The sequence below is a fragment of the Abrus precatorius genome, unplaced genomic scaffold, assembly GCF_003935025.1.
Source record: "Abrus precatorius isolate BTA unplaced genomic scaffold, Abrus_2018 Scaffold8, whole genome shotgun sequence".
Taxonomy (NCBI): Eukaryota; Viridiplantae; Streptophyta; class Magnoliopsida; order Fabales; family Fabaceae; genus Abrus; species Abrus precatorius.
The window spans coordinates 34,990,949-35,006,946 of record NW_020874428.1 but is presented as its reverse complement, the minus strand read 5'-3'; the positions used below and the strand labels follow the sequence as shown (position 1 = coordinate 35,006,946).

At 31.5% G+C, this 15,998-nt stretch overlaps 3 protein-coding genes across 3 annotated transcripts; all 3 read left to right on the top strand.

The window, feature by feature from the left end:
• Positions 1–140: 140 nt before the first annotated feature.
• Positions 141–4,705, top strand: LOC113847291 (glucan endo-1,3-beta-glucosidase 14-like). Its single transcript, XM_027476294.1, has 3 exons — positions 141–583; positions 1,178–2,205; positions 3,913–4,705. The coding sequence occupies exons 1-3, from the start codon at positions 535–537 to the stop codon at positions 3,994–3,996; spliced, it is 1,161 nt and encodes a 386-aa protein (XP_027332095.1). The 5' UTR covers positions 141–534; the 3' UTR covers positions 3,997–4,705.
• Positions 4,706–5,792: 1,087 nt separating this feature from the next.
• Positions 5,793–6,531, top strand: LOC113848343 (cucumber peeling cupredoxin-like). The gene is made up of 2 exons (XM_027477807.1): positions 5,793–5,973; positions 6,077–6,531. The coding sequence occupies exons 1-2, from the start codon at positions 5,793–5,795 to the stop codon at positions 6,529–6,531; spliced, it is 636 nt and encodes a 211-aa protein (XP_027333608.1).
• Positions 6,532–11,045: 4,514 nt separating this feature from the next.
• On the top strand, positions 11,046–12,623 carry LOC113846867 (blue copper protein-like). Its single transcript, XM_027475573.1, has 3 exons — positions 11,046–11,425; positions 11,516–11,959; positions 12,045–12,623. Exons 1-3 carry the CDS (start codon positions 11,242–11,244, stop codon positions 12,476–12,478), a joined length of 1,062 nt encoding a protein of 353 aa, XP_027331374.1. The 5' UTR covers positions 11,046–11,241; the 3' UTR covers positions 12,479–12,623.
• Positions 12,624–15,998: the final 3,375 nt, after the last annotated feature.

The window sequence follows — 15,998 nt, the reverse complement described above, 5'->3', positions numbered from 1 at the left end:
TAAAATATCGCTTGAATACATAATGGCCTGATTTGGAAAGGGGCGCGCGTGCAAAGGCGATGACCAACGGAAGGTTGTGGGATTGAACACGTAAAAAATTTTTAAAAAAAATAAAAAGAAAAAAGAAAGTGACAGACATAGCTTACACAAAACCGCAGGATGAGGAAGAAGTGCACTGGGAGTGACCAATGAAGACAAGTTCGGTTAGCATTGTTCTGCTGACACCAACACTTACACTGTTATAAAACCCCCCAATTCCCTCTTTTTTCTTCCCTTTTTCCTTCCCTTCCTTCTTCCCTTCCCTTCCTTGATCCGCTTCTTTAAGCCCCCAAAGATTTTTTCTTTCACTTTGCCAGAACTACCCCACTAATGAAATGGGAGCGTGAAGGTGTAGTTCAACGCAGCTAACACAGGGAGCGCTTCTTCGTCTTATGGCATGCCTGCGGAAGAACGACCACTGCGTCCATTTTGACCCTCTTTCAATTTCCCATTTTGACCCTCTTTCCCTCCTTTATCATCCTCGCCAATCGCATCATGATTCTCAGCTTCTTTATACCCTTCTTCCTCTTCTTCACTCCAATTGGTACTTTCTTTATCTTCTTTCAAAGCTTTTACTTAATTGACTTAGTTTATGATGTGGGCTTTTCCCTACTTTTTGTCGATTTTGTATCATCATGGATCGGTGTTTATGCCCTTGTGTGTTTCGTGAAGGTTGAATTTAGATTAACTTTTTATTGTTTTCTGTTTGTTGTATTATTGGGTTCTACTGGTTGCTTTCTTTATAAGCTCATAATATCAAGTTTTCTTTCTTTCTTGAGGGAGATGTTTTAAATTCCCTTTTTAAAAAATATACATATTGATTTCATTTTAAGGTATCATTGTGATTACATTGATCAGCGTCTTCTCTTCCTGATTTCGCTTGGAATCCCTGTTCCTTTGATATATGATGATTATTCCAATTCTATCTATTCCTAGTTCTGAATTATGGATGGTCTTTTGCATTGGCTTTTCTAAAGATTATTCTTTTATCCTTTCATGTGAATCTGCTTAGAACCAATTTAAATTCATCTCACTGTGATTGGCCAAATGATGTTGGGGCTATAGAAGTTACTAGCATGTATTTTATGTTGCCTGCATAATGTTAATGGAGCTCTAATCTACCCTGTTTGGTTTCCAGCTTCCGTGCAAGCATTCACTGGAACCTATGGTATAAATTATGGGAGGATTGCAAATAACATCCCCTCGCCTGATGAAGTTGTTACTCTTCTCAGAGCAGCAAAAATAAGGAACGTTAGAATCTACGACGCTGATCACAGTGTTCTCAAGGCCTTTAGTGGAACTGGGCTTGAACTTGTAGTTGGAGTCACCAATGGACAGCTGCAAGACTTTAGTTCGAATGCAGACCATGCTTTGAACTGGGTAAAAGACAACGTGCAGTCATTTCTTCCTGACACACGCATTCGTGGAATTGCTGTGGGCAACGAAGTTTTGGGTGGGGAGGACTATTCTCTGTGGGGAATTCTTCTAGGTGCTGTAAAAAATATTTATAATGCTACGAAGAAACTTCATCTGGATGAACTAATTCAGATTTCTACTGCAAATTCATTTGCCGTTTTTGCGAATTCCTACCCTCCCTCCTCTTGTAAATTTAATGATAATGTGAATCAGTTTATGAAGCCACTACTTGACTTCTTCCAACAGATTGGGTCTCCTTTCTGTTTGAATGCTTACCCTTTTCTAGCTTACGTGAGTGATCCTGAACATATTGATATAAATTATGCACTTTTTCAACCAACAAAGGGAATTTATGATCCAACGTATGATCTGCACTATGATAACATGCTTGATGCTCAGATTGATGCAGCTTATGCTGCTTTGGAGAATGCTGGATTTGACAAAATGGAAGTCATAGTTACTGAGACTGGGTGGGCCTCGAATGGAGATCAAAGTGAAGCTGGAGCAAATTCAACTAATGCAAGGACTTATAATTATAACTTGCGTAAAAGGCTTGCAAAGAGGAAAGGAACCCCACATAGGCCTAAAAATGTTGTGAAGGCATACGTTTTTGCCATGTTCAATGAGAACCAGAAGGGTGGGCATTCCTCTGAGAGGAACTATGGACTGTTCAAAGCTGATGGGAGTATATCATATGATGTCGGATTTCATGGACTTAATGCTGGAGATTCATCTCATTTGTCTCTTAAGGTACCTTAAATTTCATTTGGTGCTATATTGTTTGTTTAATCTCATTTTGAAATTTTCATGCACCAAACAAACAGAGGGGTAAAATCAAACAAGTTTTTTTTTTTTCCCACTTATTGCGGAATGTTCTCTTTTTATTTATTTCTTATGGTTTTGGCAAGTGGAATGGCTTATTGGGAGATAGGCTTACTGGAAACTAGTGTATCCTAGATCCTACATTATTGAGAAATTGACCCACAAGTTGACCTTAACAAAAGATAACTTACCACGTCAAGAATTTGAAATATTTTACTAGACGCATTGCTTTATTCTTTCGTATTGGCTTTATAATGTCATAAGAAGAATATAAATTGTGGAATAGATTTACGCCATTTGTTTTAATATGATGACTGTAGTTTCACTGAATGTATTGTTGTGATCTCTGTCCTAATCCCACATTGCTATACGGTAGACAACCATGCAAGGACACTGCATATTTCTCGCTTATTTAACTTTGAAAATATCTCTTTTCATAATCCTATGGCCTGTGAACCTAGAAGAGCCATGAAAATTATGCTTTCTTACTCTTATATTTTGGAATCAATTTGGTTAGATATGTGTGTAGGTTATGCATCTACATTCATGATGTTTTCGTATGTTTTTTGAATAACAAATAAGGAAAAAAAAATGGGAAAATGTTTTTTCCTTGATACTACTTTTCCACCTCTTTAGCTATAGACTAGCTGCAGAGCCAGAACCCATGTCCCATGTTTTGGGATTTATGAACAAACAAGATATTTGTGTTCTCATGTGAAACAATCAAGGTATATCAAGTCCGTCTTAAGTCTTAACTTCATGATGATGGTGACTGATTGTTGGGTGTACTTGTGCTGTGCAACCATGGGTCAAATCTTTTTTTTAAATGTTTTTGGCTGGTTTGGAAGCTGCCATGCTCATTTTAATAATATCCTAACTTCAATTTTTTTGTAGAAAAAATTCCTTAACCTATTTTTTTATCTCTCTTTAGTCTCCTTCCTCTTAATTTTATGTCTGGAATCTTTCATCTCATGGAAGTGATCAATCTAAATTAATGAAACCGCATGAGAACCGATGGTTATGGGTGATATGTCAAGTGTCAACATTGCTTTAAAAGCCTGGACCGCAAGAAATTAGGAACTTATTAAATTAGAAATGTATTATACCTTTCAAGATTATCTTCAGAGCCTGTGAAGTTCAGTATATTAATTGGTATGTATTGCTTTAAGGGGAAAAGGGAAAAGGTCGACTATTGATTTCATTGATAGGTGATTTAATCACAGACGGTCTCTTTCCTTATAGTCATTTTAAACTGACTGCTTGTATTAAAGTTTATAATTTGGATAAACTTCTATTAAAAAAATATATAAAACAAGAAATAAAAAGGTAAAATAAATCAAACTTCTTCTATAAATTAAAATCAAGTTTTGTTCCTCAACTTTTCGAAGTTAGATGAGAGTTTTTAAAATGGTTGAAGCATAAAGTCAATTTTAACTTGTCATAAAAGTTTAATTAAGTTAACGTTATTGTTTTGTTTCCTTACAAGTGTTTGTTGAGAAGTTTGTCTAAATTGAGCCTACCACTTTGAGAATTTAATTTAGATTGAATTAAGCCTATTATGTAATCTGATTATGCAATTTGTTTACTATCCTCCATTTTGGCGTTCATTGGTTAATATTGGATTTCACTTGGCAGAATATCAAATCTCAAGGTTTGTCCCGATCCTACACAATGGTATTCTCTCTATCTGCTTTGATGCTACTGATTTGCTGGAGTTAGTGATCTGATGATATGAACCTCCATACTAAACCAGTTCCTAGCAATGAAGAAGGGGTTTGGCTTTGCTGCACTTCATGTCCCCCCCTGTAGATCAAAATTATACCATTGATTGTCATATTGTCATAAAGCAATATCTAGAAATTATGATGTTTTTTGCCCCATATTCAGCAAATGCGTAATTATTTAACCTCATAAAGCATTTTCCCTTCGATGAGATCTGGAATTTTCACTTCGAACACCGTCATATGCCTCTTTTTCTTTGGTACAAAACATGGCCATATCCCTAAAGCATATATCTCTTTTTCTTTGTTGGTCATCCCCAAAGCATATAACTCCTTTTTCCTAAGGATGGAAGCCCATCAGACAAGGCCTGGCGAGCCAGTTGAGAAAGAAAAGTTTTTTTTTTTTTTAAATATATTTAAATTTGAAGAATGACAAATGCATGTATAATAATAAATGTAAGAAATAAAACCTAAAGATTAGGGCCAAACAAAAAATGGGCTCTGACTGGTTTTTAATTGACGTAAGACTCAGTCGATCTCTACGTCCAATCTGCTAGGAAGAGTGAAACGGTAAGGGTGCTGACTTGGCTCGAGTTTGAAGACATCAATGTTGTTTTGTACTGAGTAAAAGAGACAATTACATTAATACCTCTTCACCATTATTAGCTTATGAATTAATTAAGCAATAACAATTATTTTGTTGACTCAACCATACCAGGTTATATTGTTCAAATGGTGAGAATACAATCTACGAAATAATGACTTCCAGTTATGACCTTTTGGAAGCTAGCTGGGTGCTAGCTCATGTCAACTAATTACTATAAAAATACGGCCATACAGAGCAACGATGTAATTTTAAAATAAGGGAATGATCAATAATTGTGATATAGCCAGTAAATTTAATTTAGAACCGAGAGCTTCGATATATTTTTGCATAAATTTTAGTGTATTAAATCGCCAACGTATTGACAGATTATTAATATTAATACATTAGAAAAGATGAATTTTTTTTGAAAAAAATTCAAGGATAGTATATTTATAATAATAATTTCTGGTGAGAATTTAATGAGTCTCTTCTTTTCCTACTGTTTCTTTCTTTTTGATACATAACGTTTCGAGTTAGCCGATGGTCTACATTGTATATTCTTAAGTAGAATGTGTTTCATGGCATAGTTGAGTTGGCAAATGGCCAACATGCTTCTAGCAATTTTAATTAGTTAATGGTGGCATTGAAGGAGTAAAGTACTAAACTCTTTTAAGCTAGCTGTTCAACACATCTCAAGTGTCTACGCCAAACTATATACTATTTTAAAGCGGTAAAGTACTATTGCAAAATCTCATTTCACCCAAACCAAATCTTAATAATAAAGATATGATGAGAATTAAAAGTATCCTCAATTTCTACATCTTCTTATAAACGGGAGATAATTATTCTCCTACATGTTAAATAGATATTAAATCAAATATTTTATCACTATTTAGTTTCAGAATTATTTAAAAGAGGGGGTTATGGACACAAGGGTTAGAGACATGCTCAGAACCATATTTATCTGTTGACTTGCTCCCCAGGTATTTAGTCAATTTTTTATGATCCAACAACTTTGTATATTGTATAAAAAAAAGTATCAATCAAACCGTGACCAAGTGAGATGACAACACAACGATCGAAGGTTTCTTCTATAGACAATGCTTACTGCCTTCTATATATTCAATAATCAACACACACACAGAATGCACTTCCAAGTTCCAAGTCTTTCTCTTCTCAGACACATAGGAGCACAGAAAGAGCAATACATGATGGCTCAGTTAAGGAATGTGACAATTCTTATGATAGTCTTTGTGGCTGCAGTGAGCACAGAAGCTAAAGATTACACTGTGGGAGGTACCACAGGTTGGACTAGTTTTCCTCCTGGTGGTGCCTCTTTCTATTCCAAATGGGCTTCAAATTTTACATTCAAAGTAAACGACACTCTAGGTGAATATCTACACTGCATACAACATTTCTCATAAGCCATTATTCTAACAACATTTATTTATTAATATGTTTATTTGTAATGGAACTAAATTTGCTTTTGCAGTTTTCAACTTCGAATCTGGAAGCCATGCTGTGGCTGAAGTTACCAAGGCAAACCATGACAAATGTGAAGTGAAGAACAACATCAAAGTGTTGAATACGGGACCAGCTAAAATCACCCTTGATCACACAGGGGAATTCTACTTTACCTGCACCTTTTCAGGCCATTGTAGCAGTGGCCAAAAGCTAAGCATTAAAGTCAGTGGTACTTCTTTTCCTGTACCAGCACCAGCACCAGCACCAACACCAAAACCAAAGAGAACTCCAGCTGAAGCTCCTTCAGCTTCTGCTCCTGCATCCGGATCAGTTCCAAGCTCACCTTCCAATGAAGGATCTCCATCGTCCCCAACTCAACCAGGTGCTATAGCTCCTCCACCACAAGGCTCAGCAACACCTCTTTCTGCTACCTTCTCTCTTCTCCTAGTCACCATTGCCATCAATTTTTTGTCTCAATTTTAGGACACTTTCTGTTATTATGATTATCCATACCAATTTGTGGTGAAGGGTTCTTTCAATTTCAATGTTGGGTTGTCAACTTCATTCGTGGTGTGTTGGTGGTAATTTTTGTATGGAACTTGGAAAAATTTGTTTCAATTTCAAGTTTACGGATGAATAAACAGCTATGAGGTATCCTATTGTAGGATATACCAGTTCGGTTAATTTTATATGTAAATTATTATTCCACCGATGTCTTACTTTTCTGCCAAAAGAAATTTTAAATCGAAGTTGGATTTTAAAAATTGGGTTTAAGGTAGTGGAACATCTGAACACGTTACGCATAAACTAAAAATAAAACATGTATTGCGATATTTTGACTGAGTTTGTTCCATCTTATAAAAAGAAGATTAGGGTACAGGGCATGCATGACAGCACACACAAGATTTTATGTGATTTGGTGTGGTTGGATGTAAGTTGCAGTGTTTTAACTTTAACTTAAATATAAATATAAATATGAGTAGGTTATTTAGTTTATTTTAAGAAAATTTTTATTTACATTTTATAATATATTATAAAAAAATATAAGTGATTATTTTTTTTAAAAAAAAATCTCTGCAGAACATACGTGATAAAATTCTATTTTGACAATTTATGTAGGAAAATTTTAATCAAATTTGTGTTGTTCTAACAAAGAATTTGCTCCTAAAATAAATCAAGTTAATTGTATAGAATTTTACAAAAACTCTAAAAAAGTTGAGGTAGTCGTTAAAAATATTAATGAAAAAAGCTTTCAGATAAGCTCATTTAAGGAACTTTTTTAATTTCAAAAAATTCAATTAAAAACATTATAAAATTACTAAATAGTTAAAATTTAATTGTAAAACCCTTTTTATTTTAACTTAAAAAATGCAAAAAGCTACCTTCAATCTATTGTAATTCACACAAGTCTATGGTGAATCGGCACTTCCTAAATATAGTGTTCCACAATATGAACTCACCCGACCTATAATGCAATTCAAAATATAACAAAAGATGCAGCACCATTGACCAAGCAAAATATAAGATTTGTTATATGAATTAAAATTTATTAATCTTCCTTGGGATGTTCCGAAATGTTCAACTAGGGCTTCCTAACATAATTACAAATTTACAAGCTCATCAGACAATCTGTGGAATCAGTAAAATTGGGCTGCTCTTTCGGCCTTTTGGGCTTGTATTAAAAGTTACCAAGTATGTTCAACGGGTCAATATATTTTGTTTAAAATTATTTTTGATAAAAAAATATTTTAAATCATTAAATGCAATTAAGATACATGCATAAATTAATCTGAATTTATGTATTTATCATTAGAAAAATATATAAAATTAGTCTTTCAATATAAAAAAAATATTTTAAAAACATCAGGGGAGGGTTGTAACTGGTCATATGTAGTAATAAAACAATGCCAACATATACAATTAAATACATTTTGCTTAGTACATGAAAAGCATGGAGATTGTGATTGAAGAATGACCCGTTAATGAAACGAGAGAAAGGATATAATTAGCACTGTGTAGTAAGAGGTACCTTTGCAAGTGGCTTCCAAGCTACCAAAATTCCAAATCCTCGTACTTAAACGTGCTAGCCACACTCCCTAACAAAAATTGTTTTGGACATTTTTTTACCTCATCAAAACCTATCACTCTTTTACTTTATTTCTTTTTATTAACGAAAATATAAATTAAAACCTATCTCATAACATAAACGGTGTCCTGTTAACAAAAGGAAAGACCTTGTCAATAACGCAAATATAAAAATTAGTTATGATTGAAACATGAGGAGAAAATTAACAAAAATATTTATTTAAATGAGTAAAAATAAAAAATACTTAAAATTATTTTTATAATAATCATAAAATTTTAAAATTAATTTAAATTTTATTATTATAATGTTTTTAATAAAAAAAATATAAAATTTTTAATTATTTATATTTTTATATTACATCAATGTTTTTTAATAATTTAATGAATAGATATGTAGTCCCAGTCTCGTCCTCTCTACTTCTCTCGAGGGAGAAGGGGAAAAGGGAAAAGAGAGGTCGTTAAACACGGGTATAACATCTACAGTGTAACATTTCATTCTAATCTCTCTTGTGAAAGATTTGATATTTTTTTTTATGTAAAATATAATATTAATAACTATTTTTATAAAATAAAATAAATAGTATGTGTGTTTAAAAATATACTAAAAGATCTATGAATATAAATCTAATAAATATTATAATTAATAATGTTAAAGTAAATATGAATCTCCAATAATTTGAATAATAATTTAAATATATTCAACAAAAAATATCTTTATTGTGAGTGACAAAATTATTTTTTAAAATTAATTTTGAGATCACAAATTAAGATAGAATAATATATTTATTGATTTTAGAAATTATTTTTTAATTTATATATATAACAAAATAAAAATAACTATATACAATATAACCATTTTTATATGTTTAAATACAAAAATTAGATTTTTATGAAATATTTTATTATTACTTTATAATATTTATTTTCATTTTTATTGAAGTATATTTTATTTTAAAAATATTTTTAATTAAATTAGTAGTTAGAATATTATTTTTTTTATATATATAATAGTTTGTACAACGTTGCATATGATATTTTTTTATTAAAAATTGTAACATTTAATAATATCAATTTATTGAAGTTTAAAGTTTTTCAATATAATTTTTTATATAGAAATTAGTATTCTATACAATATTGTATAAGTTGAAAAAATTGTGTTTGCCTGTGTATTACTAACCTTCTTTCTTTTATTTTTTATTTAAAATTTTTTAAACTCTTTAACTAAAAAAGCGACTTAAAAATTCTTTTAGCGTCACATGAATTTTTTTATATTTTAAATTTATTTAATTCACTACTTTATTTTATTTGTATGTTTTTAACCTTTATTGTTTTTATTTTATTATTACATATTTTATATTTATTTTAATAATTAAATTGATAGTTTAGGTACTAAATAAATATTTTAAAATTACTAAGTGAATAGCAATATTTTTATTAAATGTAATCCTAACATAAATAAAAATTTAAAAATAAATATTTATAAACATATCATACATGTATAAAATATAATTTTAAAATTAAAGTGACAATAAATATACAAAAATATTCATAACCGTGTTTTATTATGAAGTGTTATCTAATATTCACATAAAAAATTAAGAAAGAAAAATTAAATTTAAAACATGTGCTTTAACTGAAGAAAAACGGACGAAACGTGAGGAAAATTTTTTATTTTAAATCTTTTTTCTTATGAAAATGTAAAGTTAAGAAGTGAAATAACATTATAAAATTTATAAAATTCTCTCTTTATTACATGAATAACAAGTTGACATCTTTTAAATATGTGTTTAAATTAAACTATTTTATATCTAGAAGAAATTAAATTAGATCAATATAAATAATTATACTGTCAAAAATTTTATGCAAAAAGTGATTTTTATTAATTTAATTATTAAATTATAACTATATATTGTCTCGATTATCCATACAAGTCTTTAGTTTATATATATTATATTAAATAATTTAGAATTGATTTAAATTTTTACAAACATAAGATAAACAACTTATTTTGGATTAAAACTTTTCAAAAAAATTATTAAACAATATTCGCAACGTATGTTTGAAAATTATTAAACATGATTTATTGATTCTCTTAAATAATTGAAAGAGTAATTTGAGGAAGAAAAAGTCTAGATAGAATGACTGTCTCTGTCCTTGTAGACATCAAAGCATGACGTTTGGAATGTTTGAAAGTGTGTGCAGTGTCTTTCAAAGATGGTTAGAATACTGTGGTTTGAAGGGTTCCCATGTTCTAATTTCTCAAATCTCACCTTCATCTCCATGGAAAGTGGAATTCAATTCCCATCTTGGAATTTTCTGCCAAACTTGTCTGTATTCTTTCTCACAACTTACTGCATTTTGTTGTTATCAATTTATTAATAAAATTAATTTCACGATTTCAATTTTCATGGCAATTAAAAAAAAGGCATACAAACAATGTTGATATAGAATCAATAATTGACTCCGTGCCCATTGGCTCGTGTAAAAACAAAGGAAGCGGAGACAAGTCAAATTGATTTGGTGAGTTCTTAGTCTCACGCGGCTCTCAACACTTCTCGAAGTCTCAAATCTCGGCAGCCTGCAACTAAGCTTTGCCACACTAATTTTGTTGACCTAACAAATTATACACACTTCAACTTTTTACACCACATTTTTCATTAGTCCAAGTTCAATTAGGCTTTTTGTAAACGCCACTTAGTTAACTCCCTTCATCATTAATATATTAATTATTATTTTAACGACTTTTATGGTAGTTAAGATAAAATCAAATAATATCAATTATATGTAATTGATAAACATAAGTGAACGAGATATTGCTAATTTATCAATTCATTAAGTAGAAGATAAACATAAGATACGATAAGGGATTTTAACCCATCATTAAAAGTAAAAACAGTCTGAATCTACGGATTATTCAAATTCTAACAGAACAATTCTACCCCGTATCACGCGTCTTATCCCTTCTTTTTCTCTATAAAAACAAGCCAAAAGGATTGGCCTTCTACTTCACAGTTCTTTCATTGGAAAGGAGAAAAAAGAAAGAAGAGAGAGAAATAATAGAAGAAATTAAGAGGGGGCGACCTGACCTCAAAGAACACATAGGTAGTGATGGCAAGGAACTTCAATGCTCTCGTTCTTGTGCTATTTGCCGTGGCCACCCTTCTCCACGGCTCATCAGCACAGACCAGACACGTGGTTGGCGAAGCAACGGGCTGGACCATCCCTGCTGGTGGAGCTGCACTCTACACCAATTGGGCTGCCAATAAAACCTTCGCCGTAGGCGACATTCTCGGTAATTCAAAAAACATCTTTAAATATTTGCAGTTGTTGGGTTTTGAATGTGCTTAAACATAGTGATTTGATGAATAATAACAATATGCAGTGTTCAATTTCGCTACTGGGCAACACGACGTTGCTGGAGTGACAAAATCAGCGTTTGACGCATGCAACGGTGGGAGCACCCTTTTCACCACTACCACGGGTCCAGCAACCGTGACGCTGAACCAGACAGGACAACATTATTACATTTGTACCTTCGGAACACACTGTTCCCTCGGTCAGAAACTAGCCATCAACGTTAGCAAAGCTTCCTCTGCCCCTGCCCCTCAACCCAGTGGAAGCGCCCCTGTCCCAACACCAACACCAACACCAACACCAACCCCAACCCCTACCAAAACACCCACACCAGCACCCGCTCCTGCTCCATCCACTGGACCAGTTACTTACACTGTTGGAGACACCTTGGGCTGGACTGTTCCTACTAACGGTGCTGCTGCTTACCGAACCTGGGCTCTTGGCAAAACCTTCAAGATTGGAGACATCCTAGGTAACTTTCCAAAAAACCAAACAACAATATTATTATTATTTTAAAAACACAAACTAATTAAAATTCATTGCTTTGTGTTATGCAGTGTTCAATTTTCCATTGAATGCACACAACGTGGAGGAAGTGACAAAGGGGAAATTCGATTCTTGCAACTCATCCTCTCCTATTGCTACTTATAGCAGTCCACCTGTGAGGGTAACTCTTAATAAGACTGGTTCACATTACTTCATATGTGGAATTCCTGGACACTGCTCTGCGGGTCAAAAGCTGGCCATCAACGTCACTTCCAGCGCCGCCGCCACTCCCCCCTCCTCCGGCGCTACCCCACCTTCTTCCGCCGCCACTCCGCCTTCCTCCTCTGCCACGCCACCTTCCTCCACAAATTCTCCCACCAATCCTGCTTCCCCTTCTCCGGCAAGTGCTGTCACCCCCCCACCACAGAACTCTAACGCTGTGTCTCTTGGAGCTTTCGGATTATTTGCCACCATTTTCTCAATTGCTGCCGCATTTTTCTGTTAGACACATGAGATTGAGACTGAGATTGTAGTTAGAATTGTTTTGAACTCGTCATTCATTTTCTTTCTATGGTGTTTCATGGATTCAGTATTTTTATTTTTATTTTATTTTTATTTTTGAGACATTTGACAATAAAGTTAGCTTTTCCTTCGTCGGCTTCTACAGTTTTTTATTTTTATTTCCTACCTGATGTGTCAAATTTGTAGGGTGGCTGTGTGAATAATATATTATGCTTATACATACTGTATTTCTTTGACAATTAACACCGTGGTGTTGTAGTTAAGTGCTTAGCTCGGGTAAAATTAAAAAGTACGATTTTTCAATTATTTTTTTTAAGCACTGTATGTTTGGAATTGGGGATAAGTATTAGTGCAGAGAACAAATTCGTAACGCCTCTCGCAGTCACAGTTGGTTTGATTGTGGAGAAATTGTGACGTTGTGGTTTGAAATAAGGATGAGGTTGATGACTTACTCTCTTTGAAAAATAATTTATTGATTTGAAAAGTAAGTGTTGGCAAAAGAATAGAAGGGGTGACTTTGGTGAGTCATGCATCTACCTTCTTCTTGGGGTTGTGGAGATCAACGATTTGCTAGTCTTGCCACTTGCAAATAAATAATTAGTCAACGTGAGTAAATGACATGGAAAGATCATTTTGTGGCCCTATCATCACATTACAATTTTGTTTATTGCCTCTTTATGCGTGTCTTCCTTGGGATGTTGTTGAGCTGAACTCCCAACATCTTCTTTTCATGGATGAGCATAAATTAGACTTAAATCGCCAATTTAATTAAGTTTTCGATATCTGCGTTTCGATTTGGGTATCCTATGCAGGACCAGTTTAACCAAAAGGCATGGCCATAATTATTTTCTTCACATATATTATGTAAAGATGCAGGTTTTTATAATAAAAAGAACAACTCTTTGAATCTTGTGTCACACCTAGTACAATGTATGTGTCAAAAGTTGGCTTAGTTGTAAATGTAAACTATAAGTATGATTTGTGCGAGTCTTAATTTATATAGTTTGTTGACATGTTGAGTCCCATACTATTAGGTTAACAAAAGATACTTAAGGTAAACATGTTTACTTTCTTATTTATTATTGAATCTTGCCTTCATTATTTGATGGGATTTACATAGCATAAATTATTGATAAATTCTACAGTACTATTAAAAATGAGAAAATATTCTATGCTATTATGTATATAGAATAATTATAACTGTTAATTTTCATAATAAAGTTAATGATATATTTTAAAAAAATATAAATATTTTTTAATATTTTAATATATTCTAAAAAAAGTATTTAACACACACTCAAATTTAGGAACACCGTGTCAAACATCTAAATTATTTCAATTATTAATTGTATAAGAAAAGAGACAGCAAAAATTATGAGAAAAAAGGAATGCATAAATAAGGTGTGAATATTTTTCTTTGAAACAGAGAAAAAAGAAGTTTGATTGTAAAGATCCCAGCAATCCTCCTGGAATTAATGCCTGGTAATTGATTCAATTGAAGAAGGAAGAATCTCCCTGTTTTCATTATGTTCGATTTTGATAATTAGTTGTAATTAGCGATATTTTACTCTCTAAATTTTATTATATACTTTTTAAGAAATATATATTTTTCGGAAAAATACTAATAATATATTGTTTATAGTATATTTTTCATTATAAAGTAAAATTAATTAAGACTTACAAAATATGGTAAGATTCATTAAAAAAAAAGGACTTCTATTATTTTGTAAATGTTAATAACTTTTATTCAATAACAAAAAAAATTGTTTAAATAATTTGTTAAAGAATGTATTATCAATATTATTCACTTACTTTAATGCTGGTGTTCATGATGAATACGATTAAGAACTCAGAACAAAAAGCATCAAATGAGAAGCTTCTATGTTCATACACAAGAACGAGGATACTTCTAGAGATGGTTCTGTTTACCATTTTTGTCAACGCGTTGTTGGTTTTGTATCTTTTTTGTAGTCAAAATGAAGCAGCTGTAAGTGGAATTAGGGCGAGTGTTTTTTCTTCTTTTTTTTTTCTAGAAAAGAAAATGTTTCTCTTATTTTATAAAAAAATAAATTCCAGAATATCTAAAATTAAAAATATAAAAAATACAGGATCATTTAAAAAGTGAAAAACTCCCTAGACAAAAGGGTCAAATTCTCTAAAACTAAAAGTTTATATCTTTTTTATAAAATTAATTTTTAAGAATATTTAAAATTTTAAGAGTGATTCAAAATATTTTTTTTATAGTTTTTTAATTTATAAATATTTTATTTGTCTTATATTAAATATGTAAATATAAATATAATTTAAATAATGTCTCTAATTTAATGTTAAATTTATCACCCTGCAATAATAAAATTTAAAGATTTTAAAAAAAGTTATCAATAAAAAATAATTATAAAAAATTAATAAATTAAAAATATCATATTTCTAATATTTAGTAGAAATATAATAATATGAATTATTAAAGATTTAATAAAAAATTTAAATATTAAAATATAATTATAAATATAAAAGATATACAAGAATGACTCTAACCTAATCTTGTCTTATGAGTATTCTCTTTTATGTTATGCAATCTAATGATTCTCATCTCTATTTGTAATGAAATTGATAAACTTTGTACCAAGTTCATTTAATAATCTTTAGTGGGAAGGAAATGTCATCTTATAGCTAAGAAGGACATTTGTAAACCTAAATCTTAAAGAAGTCTCGATTTAAAAAATTCGTATATTCTAAATTGATTTTATATTATGAAATTATATTAGAGAATAATTATTTTTTTCTCTAATTTATGAGCCCAAGTTGTTAGACAAAAATATAATTTTTTTCTTAAGAAACCTCCCTATATTAGGAATACTCATAAAAGTTCTTATTTATGGAATAGTATAACTTTTGTCTGGCCTAATTTCTCCTAGGCTTAGGATGGATAATTAGGGACAGGATGGCAACTAAATTCTAGCATCATGCTTAGATTCCTTAGGTTCCTATGTTGTCTAATTCTGCCTTATTCCATGTACCTTCCATAAAATTACACTTTCCTATTACTTTATTTGTTCATAAGGATGGTTGGGACTTTGATAAAATTATGTTTGAGCTTCCTCCCCATATTTGCCACTATATTTCTTAGATTAATCCCCCTGCTTAGTCTAGTGGAATAAATATATTCAATTTTTTTGACTTTAACTGTTAATGATATTTTCTCTATCAAGTCAGCCTACCATTTTTGCTCTAAACCTGCTTAAAGCCCTAAGAATAGCTAAAATAGTTTTCATTATGTTTACAAGTAACAAAGCCCTCCTAAAATTGCCTTTTTTTTTTTTGGAAACTGGCCCATGGTCAAGTTGTTTATCAATGAGGAAAGGTACATTTGAAATATGACTAACTTCTCCTTATGTTCTAAGTGTGGAGAGGCTCCTAAAACTATTATGCATATGCTTAGAGATTGTTTCTATACTAAGTAAGTCTAGGAGAATTTTGTTCTTCCTGATCATTAGGTCCAATTT